This window comes from Lactuca sativa, chromosome 4 (assembly GCF_002870075.4).
Source record: "Lactuca sativa cultivar Salinas chromosome 4, Lsat_Salinas_v11, whole genome shotgun sequence".
NCBI classification, from domain to species: domain Eukaryota; kingdom Viridiplantae; phylum Streptophyta; class Magnoliopsida; order Asterales; family Asteraceae; genus Lactuca; species Lactuca sativa.
In genome coordinates this window covers 96808655-96830629 of record NC_056626.2, presented here as the reverse complement: position 1 = coordinate 96830629, position 21975 = coordinate 96808655, and the positions used below count along the sequence as shown (strand labels likewise).

At 38.5% G+C, this 21975-nt stretch overlaps 1 protein-coding gene and 1 long non-coding RNA gene across 2 annotated transcripts; both read right to left on the bottom strand.

Annotated features, from left to right (window-relative positions):
• Positions 1-5090: 5090 nt before the first annotated feature.
• LOC128133850 (uncharacterized) lies at positions 5091-6262 on the bottom strand. Its single transcript, XR_008232158.1, has 3 exons — positions 6206-6262; positions 5755-5943; positions 5091-5263 (listed from the first exon to the last, which is right to left on the bottom strand). It is a non-coding gene; the product is annotated as an uncharacterized LOC128133850 (long non-coding RNA).
• A 2058-nt stretch (positions 6263-8320) lies between these two features.
• Positions 8321-9681, bottom strand: LOC128133473 (60S ribosomal protein L7a-2-like). Its single transcript, XM_052770933.1, has 4 exons — positions 9604-9681; positions 8898-9126; positions 8609-8778; positions 8321-8527 (listed from the first exon to the last, which is right to left on the bottom strand). Exons 1-4 carry the CDS (start codon positions 9679-9681, stop codon positions 8336-8338), a joined length of 669 nt encoding a protein of 222 aa, XP_052626893.1. The 3' UTR covers positions 8321-8335.
• Between the last annotated feature and the right edge of the window lie 12294 nt (positions 9682-21975).

Genomic DNA, 21975 nt, shown 5'->3' with positions numbered 1-21975 from the left:
ATTGTTATTCTATTAATAGGAGGAGTGCTTTTGTAAGGGCAATTTTGATATGGGAATGAGGTTCCTGACTGAGGCAAGAGATGAGGATCATCTCAAGGCATTTTATTTGCTTGGGATTAGCCACATATCAAGAAGGCCTCCTGAGTGTGATGTAGGTATAGTATGCATATTACATTTTGTATATAGTTAATTAATACATGTTTATAGTTTGTGCAATGTGGTTGCTACATCAATCTTTAATTTTAGTATTAATGTCAAAGAATAGATTTTAGAATATTTAGTGTTGTGTTGTATAATTTTCCATACTTATTGAAACTTTCTATGTTGGATTGATAGTTTTCTTAATGTGTACTTGTAGGTTTACAACTACTTGATGTGTATTTCGGTTGGGCAGTTCCGGATTTTAGAGAGTACAAAGATTATGCTAACATTACCAGAGAATTTTTGAGGAATGTAAATATTATTCATAAACTTACAATGAATAACATCACATTCTAATGTGAAGAGGCATGTCATTCCGTTGAAGGGGCATTTGCAGATGGAATATATGAGGATTAGGACCCACAGAAGTATTGCAATGTTTTCCGTTGGTACGTAGAGTATTATAAACTTTGTAGGTTTATTAGTAAAATTATATGATTGTGTTATAATTATCATTTTGGTCATATATGTTAATTTAGTGTATGTTACTTTATTGACAACAGATGTATTTTGTATAAAATTTTATTTTGTGTAGGTTGTTATTTTGTTAATAACTATAATAAACTTTCTATGTTTGTTATGACCTATAATTATGTATCAACCAAATACTTTGACATAGTATTCATCCGCCACATCGAAATCTTGACCAAGGGTTGTCGAAGGTTCCCTCATTCTTTCTTGGAAACTGTGTTTTGCAATTCTCAATTTCCATTAAACATATCTACAAATATTCTATGCCATTATAAAATCATCAAAGTGATTCACTTATACAAACAAGAAAACTTTCAAGATTGGTTCGTCAATCGGTCATTTTATGAAAAGATTTATAGTAAAAGTACCTTTGCAGTATTTATGTTGTACATATATATTTGATTACTGCAAATCCCATCTATAAAATCAAATCCATATTAATGAACATAATATTGTGTTACTTAATTGTATATTTTACAAATTTAACATCACGAACAATACAAATAGAATCTGGATGTATGAATGAAAAGATGATCATGGTTGTGTCTCTTTTGTTTTCATAGAAGTGAAAAAATATATTGACTTTTGTACCAATCAAAAAAGTTCATGGACGAAGACAGAATCAAATTTACATGCATCAAATGTCGTAATATACCATATAGAGGGCATGATAATGTGAAGCATTATTTGTACAAGTCAGGTTTTGTTAAGGATTAAGGTGTTTTGGGATAAACATGGTGAAACATCCATTGATCACAATACATCTATATGTGTGGAACATTCAGATACAACTTTGAATAAAGGTCATTAATGTTGTTATATAGAAATGGTTATATTTGCAATGGCTCCATTTAATAGTAATCCCGAGGAGGAGCCAAATACAAAAGATCAAAAATTCTTTGATATGCTAAAGGCAGCACATAAAGAGTTGTTGTCTGGATGTAAAAAAGTCACACAACTATCTGTTTTAGCTGGACTATTGAATATAAATAACAAAGTGCATGCCTAAAGAATGTTATGATGCTATCTGCCAATTGATAAATGATGGGTTACCATAGGAGAATAATCTGCTTGGTAGTTTATACAAGAGCACAAAGTTAATACAAGCACTAGGTTTACCTATCGAGGTGATTGATGGGTTTTATAGATTACAAAAAAAAATATGTATGGCAGAAAAACTTAATCCTAAGTTCACATGCAACCTATTGGATCCGAGTTTTCTTTACTGACTGCAACAAACAATTAAACATCAAGAACCCTAGGAATACCCAACTATTTTCGAAATTCATAAAGGGATTAGTATTTACATACCTTTTGATTATTGCTGTAAATAATCAATAAAATCCTTCTTGAACAAGCTCTAGAAAGAAAGCACCAAAAATCTCGTTCCTCTATTGGCTCACACCCACAACCCTAGAAACCCTTGAATGAAGATGAAAGAGAGGGAAAAGAAGGAAATTTTGTTCTTAATACACTTAGGAATGTCATGAATGAAAATTGATGGCCTTGGGGTTCTATTTATAGTTTAGGTAACTTGCAAGCAAATCTAAATTGATTAAAAGTAGATTTAATCCTAATTCAAATCCTTTCCTTTTATGCAACCACGAGGTTTCGAGAAACCCTAGAAAGACTCTCAATTTCGTTCACCCCTTCCGTGATTCTAGAATTGCTATTTTTGCTCAACTATTAAACAATTACAATTTAGCCGTTGCACTTTAATTCATTCCAATTAATACCAAATTAAATCCAGATTAATTATGATTAATAATTAGTTAATTGTAATTGATTTCTTATTAATTTATTAGACATATAAATTAACAAATCAATTACTTAACTATTCATCTTATGTTAATTTATTAATCAAATAACAAATTAACATATTAATTATATATTCCCAATTAATATATATTAAAAAAACATTTCTCTCTCTTTCTCTCTCTATCTATCTATCTATCTCTCATAATATTATTTCTCACTATTTCTAGTTATGAAGGAAACCAAACAGACTTGCTTCTATTTTCAAGTTTATACCAATTTAGTTATGAGCTTAGACACCTTATTCAAACAATCTCCCACTTTGATAAATTTATAACTACAATTGCAAGTATAACCAAATAGCAAAGAGTGCTTTCCAAAGTCATTGTCGAACTCTGATTTAAGCAGACATTGACCCTAAGATAAGTGATCAAATATTTCTTCATTCTTCAAGATATCATATGTACATGATACATAGATTAGAATCAATCTCATAGTCGAAGATTCTGTCTCTCGATTTCCTTATTTATGACAACTGAATTCACATTACTAATTGAACACATAATTTTAGTCCGGGCTCAGCCAATCACTTCAGATGTTGACAACAAATCATCGAGGGGTCCAAAGATATCGCTTTTCCCATTAGGGCAAAAGGAATGAATAAATTTCGGCTGATATTCTTGTATCTTTTACTCACCAAATCATGCATGACATAAGTTTCATAACATCACGTTACTGATACGTTGACATAGCACAAATGGACATCCGATTTGTAAATTACAACTTATATATCTCAATTTCAAGAATATAGGATATTATCTTCTATGAATTACTCATGATAAAATTCATGAAGTAATTCTCTGAGTGTGGGTTTATCCAATACTCAAAATCTTCATTTTTCAAGTACTCATGAATATTGTAGCAATCATTGCAATGTCTAATCTCTATAGACAATCTACAATTTAAGTCATGACAACCTTAATTCACTACTTACTTCCAAAATTATGAGTGACTGTGGAATTTCGAATAATCAAATCATTCAGGAAGTAAAATATACAAAGTGAAACACAATAATAAACTAATTGAAAACGGTCTCAAACATATTGAAAATAAATAAATCTCTATTATTTAATCACCATAATAATTACGACTTTATTCATTGCATAATGTTTCAAGTAATTAATTAACCACTTGAATTAAACATCAGTCATACCATGTTATGAATATGCATACTATGCCTCTCTATGGTCATTCCTTTGTGAACTATCAACTGGACATTATTCTAATGATGCTCATTTCATAATTCCAAATTCTTATCACTATCCAAGATGTGATGGAATTCCGACTTAAAATGCATAAACTCCTATGATATCAAGATTACAAAGTCTCAAAGACTGATCATTTGATTTTACATAATATACCAATGGATCTAGAAACAATTGCATGGTAATTTCTAATTCAAGATACACTCCTTGAACACTTCTCTTGCTTTAAAATTTCTAACTCACTTGTAGACTTTTCAACCATCTCCCATTATGAAAACATTTCCATGTTTCCATATGACCATCAGTTCTGATGAAGAACCATATCAATCCAGAGTCATGTCACTATGGTCCATCCAAATTAATATCATACTTCTAACTATCCACAAGCAACCAGTCCTTTGGTATAACGTTATAATGTTCTTAACAGTTGTTTAATGACTTTAGTCAAACAAAAGTCTAGTTCTTTTCCTCATTATGCTATGAGCATTTGAAAAACTAGAATAAGTGAATATTATATCACATGTAATCGATCCTATATCTTAAGAATATGGGAATCGACCCATTACATCTTATATAAGGATATGATATTTGTTCAACCTCTTGGTATAATATTTCCATATACAGAATGTCCTATGTTGAACCATTTCAACATGATATTCATATATGTATATGACTAAGTTCGATTAAACTATAAAACCTAAACCTTTTTATTTGAAAATAAGTATAAGCACCCTCTCCCTTAAGTCTATTATAGAGAAACATTTCCCAAACTTTGCAAATTGGAAATATTGTTCCCTACAAACAATATTGTCAACATGCAATACTAGCATAACAATTATCCTCCCATTAGCTTTTACGTGTACCCATAAATCAACTGGACTTCTAGAAATCAATATTCTTGACATTCTTACTGAAATATATATTTATGCACTACTAGAAAAAAGGCCTTTTACGACGCTCATTGCGCGTCGTAAAACGCTCAGACGACGCGCAAATGCGTGTCAAGGAAGGCCCTGTCATAAAGAGAGACGACGCGCTTTTGCGCGTCGTCTATAGACGACGCGCATTTACGACGCGCATTTATGACGCGCAATTACGACGCGCGTTTATGACGCGCAATGCGTATCAAGGAAGGCCCTGTCATAAAGGAAGACGACACGCATTCGCGTGTCGTAACCTTACGACGCGCGTGTTTATGACACGCAATGCGTATCAAGAAAGCCCATGTCAAGAAAGGCCATGTCATAAATAAAGATGACACACATTTTTGCGTATCATAATTTTAAATGTTAAAAAAAATTATTTATGGATTTACTAATTTTCAAATTAAATTTGCATTTAATGTCCAATAATAGAAAATAATATATCATATATAAAAAATATAATCCATTACATAAAATTTATTGTCATACAAAAATACAATACATTGTAATACATTGGTATTAAGGGGACCTAATTGTACATTGCTATTAAGAGGTTTTCCCTAACTATATAACTTATTTGTATAACCAAGTCCAAATGAAAGTATCCACAACCTTCTTCCAGCTGTGTTAGATTCCGAACGAATTAACCTATATATTAATAAAAAAAAATAACATTAACATATAGCAATAAATAATAATAATAATAATAATAATAATAATAATAATAATAATAATAATAATAATAGCCATATTAATAAGTGCATTAAGTCAAAAAGAAAACACAACTACGTATTTGTCTATTTTGTTGACTGGATGAACTATGTGAATGTGAGTAAATGACCCTATTACCCTTCTGTACATATGAATTCAAAAAGAAACACCCCTTTGTATGTACTATGTCAAAAAGCATCACCCCCTAGTGAACTATCTGAATGCAAGTAAATGACCATTCTACCCCTTTGTATTTGTTAGGTCAATAAGAAACACACCTATATATATGTCCCTTTTTTTACTAAATGAATAAACTGTTTGAATGCAAGTAAATGACCATTTTACCCTTCTGTATCTATACCCATCAAAGTAAAAGATGTTGAATGATAAATGATACATTAGTGGATGATATGTCACATAACACATACCTAAAAAAAGCAAGAAATGGCTTCATTAACTTTCTTTTCAATAGAACCCCATGATGATTGAAGATGTGCTTGTGAAAGAAGACAACAGCCAAGAAGGTGAAGAAGTGTGCACCATTCGTTGTTTACACCCTGCATACCACTAGATGTTTTCTCCTTGAGTGTATTTTGGTTCACCATAGCTAGAAGATGCTTCAAAAAAAACAAATATAGAAATGAAAGAGGTGGGATTTGGAAGGTGTTTTGAATCAACACGGTTTTGATGTTTGAAAAAACTTTGATGATCAAGTAACAGATTTATCTGCATATGTAAATTTAAAGAATAAGCCTCTAGCTTTGTTTTGACATTTTTATTGTATGTATTTATGTATGTATGTATGTATCTATGTATGTATGTATGTATGTATGTATGCATAAACATTTCTTTTTCTAGAATAAAACATCAAGTGCTTACCTGGCCACCCAACTTCACCATGTAGCTCAGCAACAATAGAATTCCCACTGCAAGAACAATATATTTATTATAGAAATACGCCTTTAACTTCCTTTTAAAAAAAACAACAAGAGCATAGTTATGATTAACTTTTCTAGGGTATATTGAAAAACTCAACATGCATAAGAATATACCTTGAGCAAAATCCCACATTGTGAACGATGAGCTCTCATATGAAGCAGATGGTACATATGTGAAGATATGTTAAGGGAAGCATTATAATATAACTGGATATTAAATTTGGTCATGCAAAAAGACTCTAAAAATCAACATTTCAAAATAGATCAAAGTAGCACTGAATAAGAAAAGCAGCATGCAAGCAAAACAAAAGCTACTTAGGAATCTTCCATCAGGACTCCATGAGAGTGCACTTATTTGTTCATCACCATGGCCTCGAAGAAAATCCACAAGAGTCCATCTAACTCCAGAACCTATATGAAGCAGACCAAATGCAAATTGCACCCCTGTTTATACATTAATAGAAACTCATGAGCTTCCACATGCCAAGAGTGCAAGGTTATGGATGTCAAATATACTAACTTGCAGCCTATTGAAAGTGTCTTCCCTGCATCATCTAAGTATATAAGTACTCATCACTCTCTACCTTTTAAAAAGTGGTCGCTTTTATCGGTTACAAGAGGAATTCATCTTTTTTTTTTGTTTATATGTATCATATATATATATATATATATATATATATATATATGTGTGTGTGTGTGTGTGTGTGTCTATATATATATATATATATATATATATATATATATATATCCTCCAACAATAACATAATCTCTTCTATCAAAACTTCCAACCTCCTCTCCCTCCTATATAAGATGATTTACACTCAACTCAAATCCCTAATAATCCAATTCCATCCATTCATACCTTTTTGGGTTTTGGGTTTTGATTGTTGAAGTTTGTTACTTTAGTAGTTGTTAGGCCAGTTGATTTGAGTTGGTTGGGGTTGTTGCTGCTGATAGACACTAGCTACTGCTGCAGGTCCCAAAATGTCCACACTACCCGGTCCACCACCAGCCAATGGGTCAACTGCACCAGTGGTTATCGGTTGAGGCGGGTGATAAATATTAGTAAATACTCTGCAAAATACTGCTGCAGCACCTCCACCTCCACCTTATTTGTACAAAATACTCTGCAAAATCATGAAAGTCATTTGGCCTGAGATAAGAAAAGAAAAATATGTAATATTCATGCCCATAAACATAATTATGATATTGCCCTTCCATAGCAGAGAAGTTAAAGGGTGCATCAAGGGTAAGGTTGTCAATCAAGATGTAAGGTTGTCATTCTTGTACAGGTACTCAGGGACACAGAAGGTAACTGTTGCTGGCAAGGCTGGTGGAGAAGCTTGATGTCTGCCTGAACAGCAACCAGCAATAAACCATTGGAATTAGTGTTTAAACACAAAGTTCTGCTTAAAACAATACAAAAATAATTTACTCCAGTTAGAAAATTACAAAATCTAGAAAGGCTATATTACAAAGAATAAACCGAATTGAAGATACATAATACAAAAGGGATAAGCCCAGTATTTGAACATGGTAAGGTCAGAATTATAACTATCATATATAACTACTGACATATAACAAGCCATAAACTTATATACTGGATACAACCCAACTGGATTATAACCTAAACAAAGGAAGATAAAAAGATCCAAATTTCGAATGAAACAACTACCTGTATTCAACCAAATTAAATAAAAATTGGTTTATTCAATATTTCATGGTGGCCATAGATAGGTAACAAGCAGCAATGACGATGAACAAAGAAATATTGGACCCAAAAAAATCGGGAGAAAAGGGTGAAGAGAGAGAGAGAGAGAGAGAGAGATGGCTACAGGCCTTCAAATTAATTTTCTAATGGTTCATGTGATATGATGAAAGAAACTTTGAAGTTTGGCAAGTAGTAAAGAGAAAATGTATGGCATCAGCAGGAGGTGGTGAGGAGCGACGTCATCTTATTGTCTCCTGGAACAACAACCAAATCAAGAGGTGACAAGAAGCTCTCTGGAAAAGACCGTATTCTTTTCCTAAAAAACAGAAAATAGCCATAAAGGTAATACAAAAAGAATTGTCACTCACAACTGAAAATGAGAAGAAAAAAAAAAGTAAAAAGTATGATAAGGGAAAAACTTACAGTTCCTAAACGAGATTTCCCCTTTACAATGCAGTAAGGGATTTCCATCTTTCTGCAGAGTGCAGGAAGCCAGACAACCAATTCAATTGGATCAACATCATGGGCAATGATCACCAATTGTGCCTTGTTCTGAAATGGAACATAATATGTCATTAAGCACTTTAGAAGAAAAAGAAATAGAAGATTACAGTGAGTGTAAATGAGAAAAACCTGCTCGATAAGGTAGGTAATATGGTTAAGACCATACTTCACAACAATGGGTTTCTTAGCTTCAACAGTCTTTCCTTCTGATTCAGCTTGAGCTCTCTTCAACAGGCGTTCCTTTTTGGCTGCTTTGTCTTCCGGCCTGTACTTGAGTAGCATCTTGAACAAAGTCGTTGCTTCATAATTTCATAAACAGAGATTTGTCTATCAGTTTGATGAAACTCGGTGGATTGTAAAAGGAGTAAGAACATAGTTGGAATTAGAACAAAATTATTGTTAAGGATGAGCATTATACCGAGATTCTTGTCAAGGGTTTTGGTAAACTGGTTCAATGCTGGTGGGACCTTCAAACGCTGCTTGAGGATTCTCCTCTTTCTCTGAATTCGGACGACTTGAGGCCATCTTACGAATCTGTGAAGATCCTTCTTAGGAGGCAAAGCTCCACCGATTCCAAATTGCTTTGGTCGTTTCTCGAACAATGGATTCGCGACCTTCTCCTGGGAAATTAGATAGACTCGTAGATATTAACAACGGAACAATTCCAATCATACTCCAGGGGTTTTCAAAATATGTATTTATGAGTAAACGAATTTCGGTTTCAAAATCTATGTTATCGATTCGAGTTTACTGCCAATATATAAATGCTACTTTAGCTCTCTGGATATGATACCATGAGGCAGGTGACAAAATAGGTGCGAGTCTATAGGAAGGAGAATATCATATGAGGATTCTGTTACAATTTATCCAATATGCTCATAACATAGATTAAGTCAACAAAATCCACAACTAAATTGAGATTAAATGTAGTAATGCATGATCTAATAACTGACTGGAATGAATCCAAAAACCTGGTTCAAGCATTTCATCGAGCAATTGGAGTGCTTCATAAAACTTTCTTTCAAATTTCAAACAAATCCACACAGAAGAACACATAATTTGAGAATGTGAAAGAAGGGTACCAGTAAGAGAAACACCAACTAAAAGCAAATCAAAATTATTACCTTGGTTTTCGCAAACCCTCCATCGATATCGACTGATATATTCAGTTTGCCTTTTAAATCATAACCATAACCAATCATTCTTGATTGATAATCCTTCAAATTGTGTTCTTCGTCATGAGAGAGAGAGAGAGGGAGGTCAGATGGTTAGGATCTGTATCCCACAGTAAAGAAGGTGTGAGACCAAACCACCAACATCCATTGTTTGCGGTGGTGTTCGTAGTCTGATGTAAATGGGGTGTCAGGGGCCTGAATCTTGAAGAGTTAATACTTGGGTGGCCTTCCATATCAAGGTTCCTTGTTTCATCGATGCATATATATCTGAACAGAACACACTACAAATATGGTGGTGTGAGTGACGGCTAGGGTTCTTGAGAGAGAAAAAATGATTTTTTTAGAAAGTGTGTGAGAATGTCTTTGAAGACATTGTGGATAAAAGAATACAGAAAGAAGCAGGTCAAGGAATAGTGGAAGAACACTGTTGGCGAGTATTCTCAAGAACAGAAGAGATGAAGCAGGTGAAATCACAGCAGAGATGAAGCAGATAATGGAAATCAGAAGCCTTTTTTCTTCATTGAGATGATGAAGTCGAGAGATGGAGATGAAATCGTTACCTTGGAAAAGGTTGCACAGCAGTGTGAGGAGAATGAAAGATGCGTCAAAACGCTTAGGTCAAAGAGTTAGCGGGCTTTTCTAATTTTTTCGGCTTTTCTTTTCCCGCTTGTAACTAAAGAACGCGCGTTCATAAAAATTATAAAGCGACACCTCCAGAGGGCGCGCATTTAAGATACAGCGCCCTCCGTGTTTTTAATTTTTTTTCTTATGACAATAATTTAAGGGCGCGCAATAATGCGTGACCTAAATCCTTAAATTTTCTGAATAGATGACACGTTTTTAATGTCACTATCGGTTGCGTAACATAAATTAATGAGTGTCATGGTTTGCGCGTCGTAAAAGGCTATTTTTCTAGTAGTGATGTGACGTGATGCTTCGATAAGTCTCCAAATAGACTTCTTAGTCTTATACACCTTCATTGGACATATGTGTGTGTTTAAACCCGTTTAGAACTTATAAATATATGTCATGAAAGTGCAAACAATTCTTTTATATTCCTCACAATTCAAAATATGAAGAGCGATGTCGTAATCAAATTGTGATTTTTAGAATGAAATTAACAGATCTTTAAAATCCATCAGCGAAAGTATTTCCTCATAATCATTCTCATTAATTAGAGTGAAAACTTTGCCATCTAGATTTTATGGTGCATATGTTCCCATCCATATGAATCTATCATTTCCAACCTACAATTATAATACAAGGTTTAGGAAAAAATCAAATTCAAATTTAGCTTTCCTTCATGGACTGTGATGGGATTAAAATAACTTTTAATCTAAGAAGATCGATTAGATCTTGAACAAGTATATGAATTTAAAACAGTAAAAACGCAATAATAAGAACAAACAGCTTGAATCAAACGTGTCGAATGATTAAATAAAATCCTTAGAAGAGCTCGATTAAGAACATCAACTGTAAAGGATTGGAAGATTACAAGAATGATTACTGGAAAATATTGTACTCTTGATAAATCGCTATATCGATAATCTCTAGAATCTTAACCTAATATGCATGCAAGCATTTAACTTATATACAATACATAAAAGGCTCTCGGTTGGACAGGCCCAAACCGGAGAATAAAAGGCTAATCTAACGAGCCCAAAAGACGCAACATCAAAACTCTTTTCAGCCCAACAATCTCCCCCTTTGCGTCAATTTGGAGCGAGACCTTCACTTCCTACTTGGGTCGGCGGCTGAAGCTGGTACCTTCTTCTTCACGGTACTAAACAGACACTTGGTTATGGAAAGGATGGTCTGTCTAAACCGGATGTACCAATTGATCATATCATTGAAGTACTTGATATCATCAGCCGAATTGTCTTTACACTGCTTGATGATGAATAAGATGTGCTCCAAGCAAGTTGTAGTGTAAAGATGTTTGTCAGCTAAAGCGAAGAGACATTTCTGTCCTTCGGCTCTAGTGAACATCACAGAGTTTCGCCTCGAATCTATCTTGCCCATTTGCATTTGATTCAGATCACTGGCCGATCCCACAGGCTTGACTTTCGGTTTCTTCTTAAAAACTGTGGCAACCTCCTGATCCATTAGGGCCACCTCCATGATATAGCATGCCAGCATCCTTTTGACATGGTCTAAGATGGGACCATATTCGGCTTCGTTTGTCAGCAGGATGTTGTACAAGACTATCCAATCATGAGGGTTCAGATTGGGCAGATCCGCCAGAGAGATCATGTGAGCAATTCTTGCAGATCCTCGGATAAGCTTGAACTTGACGTTTGTGAATCTCCCCACGGCAAAAGGCTTCATCACCCGAACATTGACAATCTTCTGGGCGCTCCATGTAAGGTATTGAGGTCGAGCGGCCTCCAGGTAGAAGTCAATGAGCTCCCTGTCAAGCTCATCGTTCGGATGCGGGACTTCAGAAATGTTGGAGAAGGCGTGGAAGATGAACGCCTTTCGAGTCAGTGGCATATCGAACTGCGAATCGATGGTGTTGTTGCAGTCGAACGATATCACCGGCTCGAGCCATAGTATGCTTGGAGTCTCTATGGCCTCTTTTATCAAACGATCCCTGGTCCAGGCAGGGAAGAGCAACTTTCGGCTCTCAAGGAGATCGTGGGCTTCTTTTTGCTTTCGTTCGGCTTCTTCAGCCTCACGCGCCACACGACTGGCATCACCTTCAGCATTGCGACTGTTCTTTCTTTTTAACATGTCCGCAATGGTCTCCTTGTCTTCATCTTCATCTTCATCTCCATCCTCTGCTATGTGTTTGCCCTTGTTCTTCACACCCGAACCCGAGGCATGACCAGTTGGGGGTGGTTCGGTTGTGTGAGTAGCTTTGGAGGACGGAGGTGGTTTCGATCCTTTCTTCTCATCTCCCCCTTGTTTCGGAATGGACACGAAACTGGGCAGACCTTCAATTTTGCTTAATAGGTCCATGGCCGGGGAGAGCTTTTCAGCGAGGGTGCGCCTCACCGAATGATTAAGGATGGGGTCGTGTGCTTCCAGGATGTTGGATAGAGCGGCGTGGACATCCGAAACACACGTCTTTATGACTTCCCTCTCGGATCGAAGAGCTTCCAATTGTTCTTGAGAGTTGGAAAGCTGCGTGCTCTTGACCTTTAGGGCAGTTGTTTTACTTGCCAGGACGTCCATCAGAGAGTTCTCTGCCGCAAGATCCTCTTGTAGCTTTGCCAGACGGGCATCGATGGAGGCACGGAGTGCCGAGTTGTCGTCGCTGATATTTTGTCGGAGGGTAGCGAACGAAGTCAACTCCGTCGAGACGAACTTGGCCAATTGCTGAACAATCGGTTCCAGAGTTGTCTTTGTGGCATTGGCGCTTTCCTGGATGGACTTGAGCAGGTCAGAAGCGTCGGAAAATAGTTTATCGACTTTTTCGGTCGCTGCCTCACAGGCTCGGGTGGAGGCGTCTATCGCAGCAGTTGCTGAGGCCACTGAGTCTTGTTGAGCCCTGGAGAAGGCATCAACTATCTTCTGAAGGGCAGCTTCAGATAAGGATGACTGCTGATTGGAAGAGGAGGCGAGAAGTTGATCAACCTTCTCGTTAAGCTCGCGGAGATGCTTCTTTGTCACTGGAGCATCATCCTCCTCATCACTCTGAACTTGAAACGGACTATAGTAGACCGAATCAAAGTTCATGTGATCACCACCAAGGTATTGATCATCGCCATCGGAGGCGTGTTCTGGAGATTGAGGTGGTGGTGAAGCTGGGGGTGTTGTGGGTTTGGTTGGTTCAGGTTGAGTGGGTGGGGGGTTAGTTTCGGGTGGTGGTGGTATATGGGTTTCGGTTTGTGGAGGTTCGGTTACGGGAGGGGTTTCGGTTACAGGTGGTGTTTCGGTTGATGTGGTGAATATGGGTGGGGGTATAGGGAATGAGGTTGGTGGTATAGTAGGGTTTATGGTGGGAATAGAAATAGGTATTGTGGGTGGAGGGGAAGGAACTGGGGATTGGTGAAGTTCCATCTCCAGGGTTGGGGATCGAGGGGGTGTGTTGCCTCGTTGTGGAGATTCGTCTCCTTGTGAGCCCTCAGAGTCCGAACTCCCACCTTCGGATTCACTTGAAGAGGAGGGTATGAGGAGCTTTCGCTTCGGTTGGGTCTTCCTCCTTTTCGGTTGTGGGGATGAAGCAGCCTTCGGTTGTTTGCGCTTCTTGGGAGAAGGTTTTGGGGCTTTGGATGGTTTCTTCCCCTTGTCTGCCTTCTTACCCCTGGCCACCGGTTTGTCGGCATCATGAATCGAGCGTAGCATGTCCGGTGTCAGTTCCCTCGGACCAGATGGCCCTAACTCCTTGATCGCCTTGATCATACTGCTGTCTGAAGGGACACTTCCATACATAGTCTCCGGGATGGAGCCAATGAAAGAGAATTTTGATGCATCCGAGATGATGATCTTCTTGGTATGGAACGTACCAATAGAAGACATCGATGCACCATCAGCAGTTGGGACATCAAACCTGTCCATAGCCCATCTTGTGATCAAGATCCAGAACCGGGCCAGCGACACCTCGGAGTGTCGAGAAGTAGAAGAGAGGCTCTGAAGCAGCTGTTGCCAGAGGACAAACCCATAATCCAGGTTTATCCCATTGTACACTCCGTACATGATAGAAAGAAAAAGACGACTTGCACCGTCAGATCCTGAGCTCCTCTCTGACAGTCCCTTGAAGAGAACTGTAAATAACCCATTCCACTGGGGCGGTAGGCATGACTTCTTGAACCTGGCGACGGAGGTGAGAACTTCCGTGTAGCCCATGTTGTAGAACATGCTATAGAACATTTCAACCGGAATCGTCTCCGGGTTAACTCGCGATGAGTCAGTGGCAAACCCTAACAACGTGCAGAAACGGGGGCGAGAAATGGAAGTCTTGTGATCTCCCACTTCAAAGAATACCCGGTCGACGCCCTTGTCGTAGTAGGCCGTCGCATAGACCTGAGATAGAGCCACCAGTGGCACCGTTTCAATTCTGGACAATGCCGGAGCAAGCTGGGAGTACTTGAGGCATTCGATAACCGGCGACATGTAGGGATCATAGGCCAGTGGGTTCAGATCAATGACGAGGCATTGTTGAGGTCTGATGGGAAGAATCTGAGAAGTGGCATGAACAGATGAAGATTCAGCCATTGTTGCAGGTTTTGGAGAAGAAGATAACCGGGAGAGAGTTTGGAAGTAATTTTGCTTTGGGAATTATGGGGCAGTAAAGAGGTAAAAGGTGGTGTTGATGGGTTTTTATAGTAGGTGATAGGAGAGAGAAAGATCGTTTCAAATCTCTTATGGAAATACGAAACGGGTTTTTTTGAAGTGACTGATTGGTGACAGTTGGGACGTGCGATGATCACGTAGGAGAGAGAGTGTCAGATTCCTAGGATCACGCCGCCCAGTAAGCGCCGGTTCAGAGAAAGAAATCGTTTCCATTTCCACACGCGCCTGTAACTTCAGAGATATGACGCTTCGACATTGCACACGCGTCCTCAAGTGTCAGAAAAAACGCGGCCGTTTCAAATTCACACGCCCTCCTTTTTACCGTCGTTTGAATTTCTATCCTTTTAACTTCCGCCGAGTCAGCAACTTTTTGTCTTATCCCCTTTTAAATGGCTGTTTCCAATTAATGATCCACGTGGCTAATTTTTGACCCCAATTTCATTTGTAACCATCCAGTAAATATCCAGCCTGTAAAATAATTAGTAACGGAATTTTTGAAAATCTTGGATTTTCGTGCAAAGAGTGTAAAAAATAAAGAAGTAAAGCAACTTTTTTTAGGATAATCTGTGATGTCAATAATGACACGAAACTGAGGATCCCGGGCACGAATCTCTTCCTTCAAGGTCAAGAGAGACCTCAAAGTGTTAGTGTGGAATCCCGTTGAATTACGATCAAACATTTATAAATAAATGTTGAAAGGCTTCTTTTAATAAGGCTAATTAAGGGTGGTTTCACTTTGATTCAACAGTGCAATTCTTGATATAAGAACGAATGTAAACAAAGTACTTGTGAGACCGATGTAGTCTGTTGAACAAGTAGGTTTGAGTTGATTTTGTAGTGGCTTGGATTAATATGAAATCTCAGATAAAAAATTTAAAACTGGATCCCTTGGGAAGAAATGGTATGGTGTGTAACAATTTCATTGGAATCACGCAAAAAAAATTGGAGATTTCATGTAGGTACATTCGTCAATTCATTGTTGAAAACTTGATCAAGTTAATTGGTCACCGTCAATTCGTTGGTGTTGAATTTTGGGTTTCACTCAGCTCGTAGTGGCACGAAGCTAAGATCATAAACATAGATGTTGTGTAACCATAAACCTCAGTGGTAGTTTCTGAGAGTCTCAAGGGTTACAGTGATGAAACGAATGTTATGGAGAAGTGTAATGGAGATGGTGAAAGAAGACATAGTCCCTCTGCTGCGAACAAAAGGACCAAGCAGGAGACTCTGAACTCATGTGAGAAAAGAGTGAGGTAGCTCACGATTAGAATAAATGAGTTAGCCTTATTGGGAAGACAAGGTTTGTGTATACCAGGTCATGAAGGCTATTGTTCAAAATCTTATGAGGCTTGGGACACATACAACAGCATGCTTCTAGGGACACTTAAGTAATTCAGCAAATATATCCCCATAAGTAAACGAACATACAAAAAAAATAAAAACATATTTTTGGAGTTTTTGAAATTTATATAAAAAAATAAAAGAAAAGAAATAAAAAAAATAAAAATAAAAAAAATAGAAAAGTTAAAAAAAATAAGACAAAAAAAACTTTTGAAAAAAATATGGAAAACCGAACCCGAACGTTCGGTTGGTTTCGGTTGGAAAAAGTTGAAAAACCGAACCCGAACCTTCGGTTGGTTTCGGTTCAGGAAAATTTTGAAAGACCGAACCCGAACCTTCGGTTGGTTTCGGTTCAGGAAAATTTTGAAAAACCGAACCCGAACCTTCGGTTGGTTTCGGTTCAGGAAAATTTTGAAAAACCGAACCCGAACCTTCGGTTGGTTTCGGTTCTTGAAAATTTTGAAAAACCGAACCCGAACCTTCTGGAGGTTCCGGTTTTGGCAAATTTTTAAGAAACCAAGGAGTTTAGGTATGCAATATGAAAAAACTTTTTACACAAAGAAAAACAAATTTTGCACAAGAAATATACAACACAGAAAAACTACCTTTGAAGTAATGAGCGAGTGAAATGGTTGAACCGAACCCGAACGTTCGGTTGGTTTCGCTTCTTACGTTTGAGATTGAGAGGTAGTGTGAGGGACTGACTCTGATTCCATCATTCCTAGCCCTTGCAATATTTTATTGAATGATGCTTCTGGAAGAGCTTTGGTAAAGACGTCAGCCAGTTGATCAGTGGTTCTTACGAAGTGAACTTCGACATTTCCATCTTCCACATGATCTTTGATGAAGTGATACCTCAGTGCTATGTGTTTGGTTTTAGAGTGTTGCACTGGGTTATGACAGATCCTAATTGCACTTTCAGAGTCACAATATAGTGGGATCTTCTTCATGTTGAGTCCATAGTCTCGAAGTTGACTCTGGATCCAAATCACTTGTGATGTGTAGGATGCAGCGGCAATGTATTCCGCTTCAGCAGTAGACAGCGACACACATGTTTGTTTCTTGGATTGCCAGCTGACCAACTTCCCATCAAGAAATTGACAGCCACCAGTTGTGCTTTTGCGGTCGAGTCCACATCCTCCAAGGTCAGCATCAGAATAGGCTTGAACGAAGAAGCCTGAATTGGATGGATACCATAGACCTAAGGAGGCGGTTCGCTTGAGATAGCGTAGGATGTTCTTCACTGCCAGCATGTGAGGTTCGCGTGGGTTAGCCTGAAATCGAGCACGATAACACACAGAAAACATGATATCAGGTCTGCTAGCAGTTAGATATATCAGTGAGCCTATCATTTGACGATAGAGCGTGATGTCGACAACCGGTTTGTCTAGAGAAGGGGTAAGCTTGGTGCCGAATGCCATTGGGACTTTGACCTTTGAGTCTCCCATCATGCCAAACTTTGCTAGGAGAGTCTTCGTGTAAGCTTCCTGATTGATAAAGATGCCTTCGGGTCCCTGTCTTATATTTAAACCAAGGAAAAAGTTAATAGGACCCATTGAGCTCATTTTAAACTTAGTCTCCATCAACTTTCTGAATTCAGCTGTTAAGCTGGGATTCATGGAGCCAAAGATGATGTCATCGACATAAATTTGAACTATCATAAGGTGGTTACCTTCCTTTTTGCGAAAGAAGGTTGGGTCAACCGAACCTTGTTTGAATTTAGACATCTTTAAAAATTTTGTAAGCGTTTCATACCAGGCTCTCGGAGCTTGTTTGAGGCCGTACACAGCTTTATCCAGAATGTAGCAATGATTTGGATACTTTTCGTTCACGAACCCAGGAGGTTGCTCCACATACACAGTTTCTTCGAGTTCTCCATTGAGAAATGCACACTTGACGTCCATTTGGAAGACCTCAAAGTTTTTGTGAGCAGCATAGGCCAAAAATATTCTAACCGATTCTAGCCTAGCTACTGGAGCGAACGTCTCTTCGTAATCTATCCCTTCCTCCTGACAGTATCCCTTGACAACCAGACGAGCCTTGTTCCTTATGACATTACCTTCCTTGTCCATTTTGTTTCTAAAAACCCATGTAAGACCAACAACCGAAGCATCTGGAGGAGTTGGAATGAGGCGCCAGACTTTGTTCCTTTCGAACTCGTTCAGTTCGTCTTGCATTGCTTGAACCCAATCAGAGTGATCGAGGGCAGTGTTCACTGTCTTCGGTTCAACTTTTGATACGAATGAGTTAAACATACAAAACTCTACTTTTGAGAATAAAGATGTTTGTTTTGCCTTCAGTTGAGATCGGGTCAAGACCTTATCAGATACATCACCAACTACTTGAGAGATATGATGATCTCTGGTCCATTTGGTAAGAGGAGGGTAATTCGGGTCGAAGGTTGGATCTAGTTCAACATTGATCATCTCTTCGGGCTCAGATTGGCTATCGTCATCAAGCGTCATATCATCATGCTCCCCCTCAATTGATGAGTCTTGAGAAACATGAGATTCAGGGGTTTCTTGCGGTGCTGGACTTTCAGGCATTGAAGCACCTTCGTTTGGAGGGGCACCTTCGGTTGGAGAGGTACCTTCGGTTGGTGAAGGACCTTCGGGTGAAGCGGTAGAGCTTTGCTCCCCCTCGACATGAGAACTTGGCTCCCCCTCGACTGAAGCATTGTCGGTTGGAGAGTCATCAGTGGGCGATTCTCCTTCATGCATTCTTCTTGCAGCATCTTCGACAATCTGCTTCATATGATCTATTTTGTTGTCAGCTGCACCTGCTTCGGAGAGAGAAGCTTTTTCCGGTTCGTCAAAGAGTTCCAGAAATTTCTCGTACAAATTGGCGATTGAGACTGTGACTTGGTCAGTTTGAGGAAATATTTCCCCGGCAGTGTCATCTGTGGCATGTAGCTTCTTGACGTAGTTATCGTCGAAGGTCACATAGTATGTCTCTTCAATCCTTCTTGACCGTTTGTTTAGGACCCTGTACGCCTTGGATGTGAGTGAGTACCCCAGAAAAATTCCCTCGTCGACTTTGACATCAAACTTGTTGCGGTGTTCTTTAGAGTTAAAGATGAAACACCTTGAGCCAAAAACGTGGAAAAATTTCACATTGGGCTTCCTGTTGTTTAATATCTCATATGGTGTGAGCGTGAATCGCTTGTTGAGATAGGACCTGTTTTGTGTATAACAAGCAGCAGAAATAGCGTCAGCCCAAAAATAAAGAGGTAAGGAAGCGAAACTTAACATAGTTCGGGCAGCTTCACACAGAGATCGGTTTCGTCTTTCGACTATCCTGTTCTGCTGCGGTGTGTAAGGAGCTGAGAAATTATGGCTAATTCCCTTTTCTGCAAGAAACTCTTCAAACTCCCTGTTCTTGAATTCGAGACCATTGTCGCTCCTGATGTTGCGAACGACCTTCTTGAGCTGGACTTCAATTTGCTTGATAAACACTTTCAGCTTTTGAGTCGCTTCAGATTTGAGCTTTAGAAAGAACACCCATGTAAATCGAGAGAAGTCATCAACGATAACAAGAATGTACTTGCTACCACCGATGCTTTCAATAGATGAAGGACCACACAAATCGATATGAAGCAATTCGAGTGGTTCAACAACTTTTGTGTTAATTACGGATGGGTGACTTTGACGACTCTGCTTTCCCATTTCGCATGCAGCACATAAATGCTCTCTGTCAAACTTGAGCAATGGAAGACCTCTAACATGACCTCCAGTGACAAGTCGGTTGATATCTTTGAAATTGAGATGAGAGAGTCTTCTGTGCCACAACCAGCTTTCGTCGGATTGAGCTTTTGATAGCAGACATATGGCTGGGTTTCCTTTGATGGGTTTCATGTTCAGAGGAAACATTTCACCCTTTCGCTCTGACTTCAGAATCACTTTCTTTGTCTTTTTCTCTATGATTTCAGAACCTTCATCATCGAATGAAATTTTGAGACCTGTACCTCCGACAAGCTGAGATACACTGATGAGGTTGTGTTGAAGTCCTTCCACATAGGCCACCTTCCTTATGGTAAAATCACCATTCGTTATCATCCCATATCCCTTTATGGTGCCGAAAGAGTTATTTCCAAACTTAACGTTGCCACCATTTGCAAGAGATCTGTATTCCCTGAGTTCCTCTTTCCTCCCTGTCATATGACGCGAGCAGCCACTGTCGATGTACCATTCTTCGTCAAACTGCTCGTCACTTATAACCTGCAAAAATTAAGCAGATTTAGGAACCCAAAGTTTCTTGGGTCCATGTGAGCTTTTCATGGGAACAGGAATAGTAAGAGAGATGTCAACTAGATATGTTCTTTTAATTAGAGTTGTTTCATCTTTCTTTTTAATAGTAAAGACTTTTATTTTATTGACATTAGCGATGTTCGTTTTGGACTCAGGTTTGGATTCATCGACCTTCTGCTTTCCCTTCTGTTCAGCAGATGAATGAGGTTTTTGAGAACCAGCGGAATTAGCGTTAGAGCAAGATGGAGATGAATGGTTGGAAGTAGAAGAACGAGAAGAATTAGGAAGAGAGGATTTGGATTTGGATGGAGATGTCTTCCTTGCTGATGACTCTAGGTGACCCTTTTGCTTTTGATCGTTGGTGGGGTTAACCTTTGAGTCTTGTTCTCTTTTGACTTCAGAGCCGAACCTCTGCGTTCGGTTGGAGTTGTTCTTGGAACCGAACCTTTGGTTTCGGTTGAAATCCTTTTCAGAACCGAACCTTGACTTTCGGTTGGTATCTTCTTGCGAACCGAACCTTGGCTTTCGGTTGGTATCTTCTTGTGAACCGAACCTTGGCTTTCGGTTGGTATTTTCTTGTGAACCGAACCTTGGCTTTCGGTTGGAGGAACTTTCAGGCTTTCGTACAGGATTGTTTTCATACTTCAGATTCTTGTCCTTGTGTGTATAGTATGCGTTCTGGGAGTGCCAGAATTGTTTCCTTTCAGAAAGATTTTTCCTGTATCTTTGGTTCCTCTCTATCTTCTTATCCCTCATCTGCTTAGGTTGATGATGAACGTTCGCTTTTGTTTTTGCTGTCACTTTGACTGATTCCTTTTGAACTTCAGGAGTTTTTCTTTGAGCAGAGGGAACAGATGGAATATCTGAAGAAGATTCAGTTTGCCCTGAGGAAGTTGAAGGAGTATCTGATGAAGTTTCGCTTCGAGCTGTAGGTGTTGAAGGAATGTCTTCTTTTACTAAACGATCATCCTCTTGAGGAATTTCTTTGGTACCACTTGTACTTGGTTCACTGAAATTATCAGGCTTGTTCAAGGGTTCAGGTATGTACCTCCCTTTCTTCATCCAGGAGGTTCTTTCAGACAGGCCGACAGTTTCGTTTCCATTATCAATAGGAGCTTCCCAGAAATACTCATCACAGCCATCAGCATTGTCTTCGTTAACAATAGCTGTGAGTTCAGCTGTTTGATGTTCGGTTACTCCAGTTACCTTGTATACCTGATTTGGAGTGGTCCTGACTTTTTGATACACAACAGCTTTTTCTACTAATTTCGGGGACTTTTGTTGGGACAATCTAGCGAATTCCACAGAATTTTCAGAAATAAGATTTTTGTGGTTTTCAGTTTCGCTTTTAACAAATTCTGAGCAGTCAACCGTATCCTCTACAGAAATTTCACTCATGTTTTCGTCCTCGTTAAGCTCAGATGCATTTTCAACATCGATTTTATTTTCTGAGCTTACTTTGGCGTTTAGAGAGTCAAACTTTTGTATGGTTTCG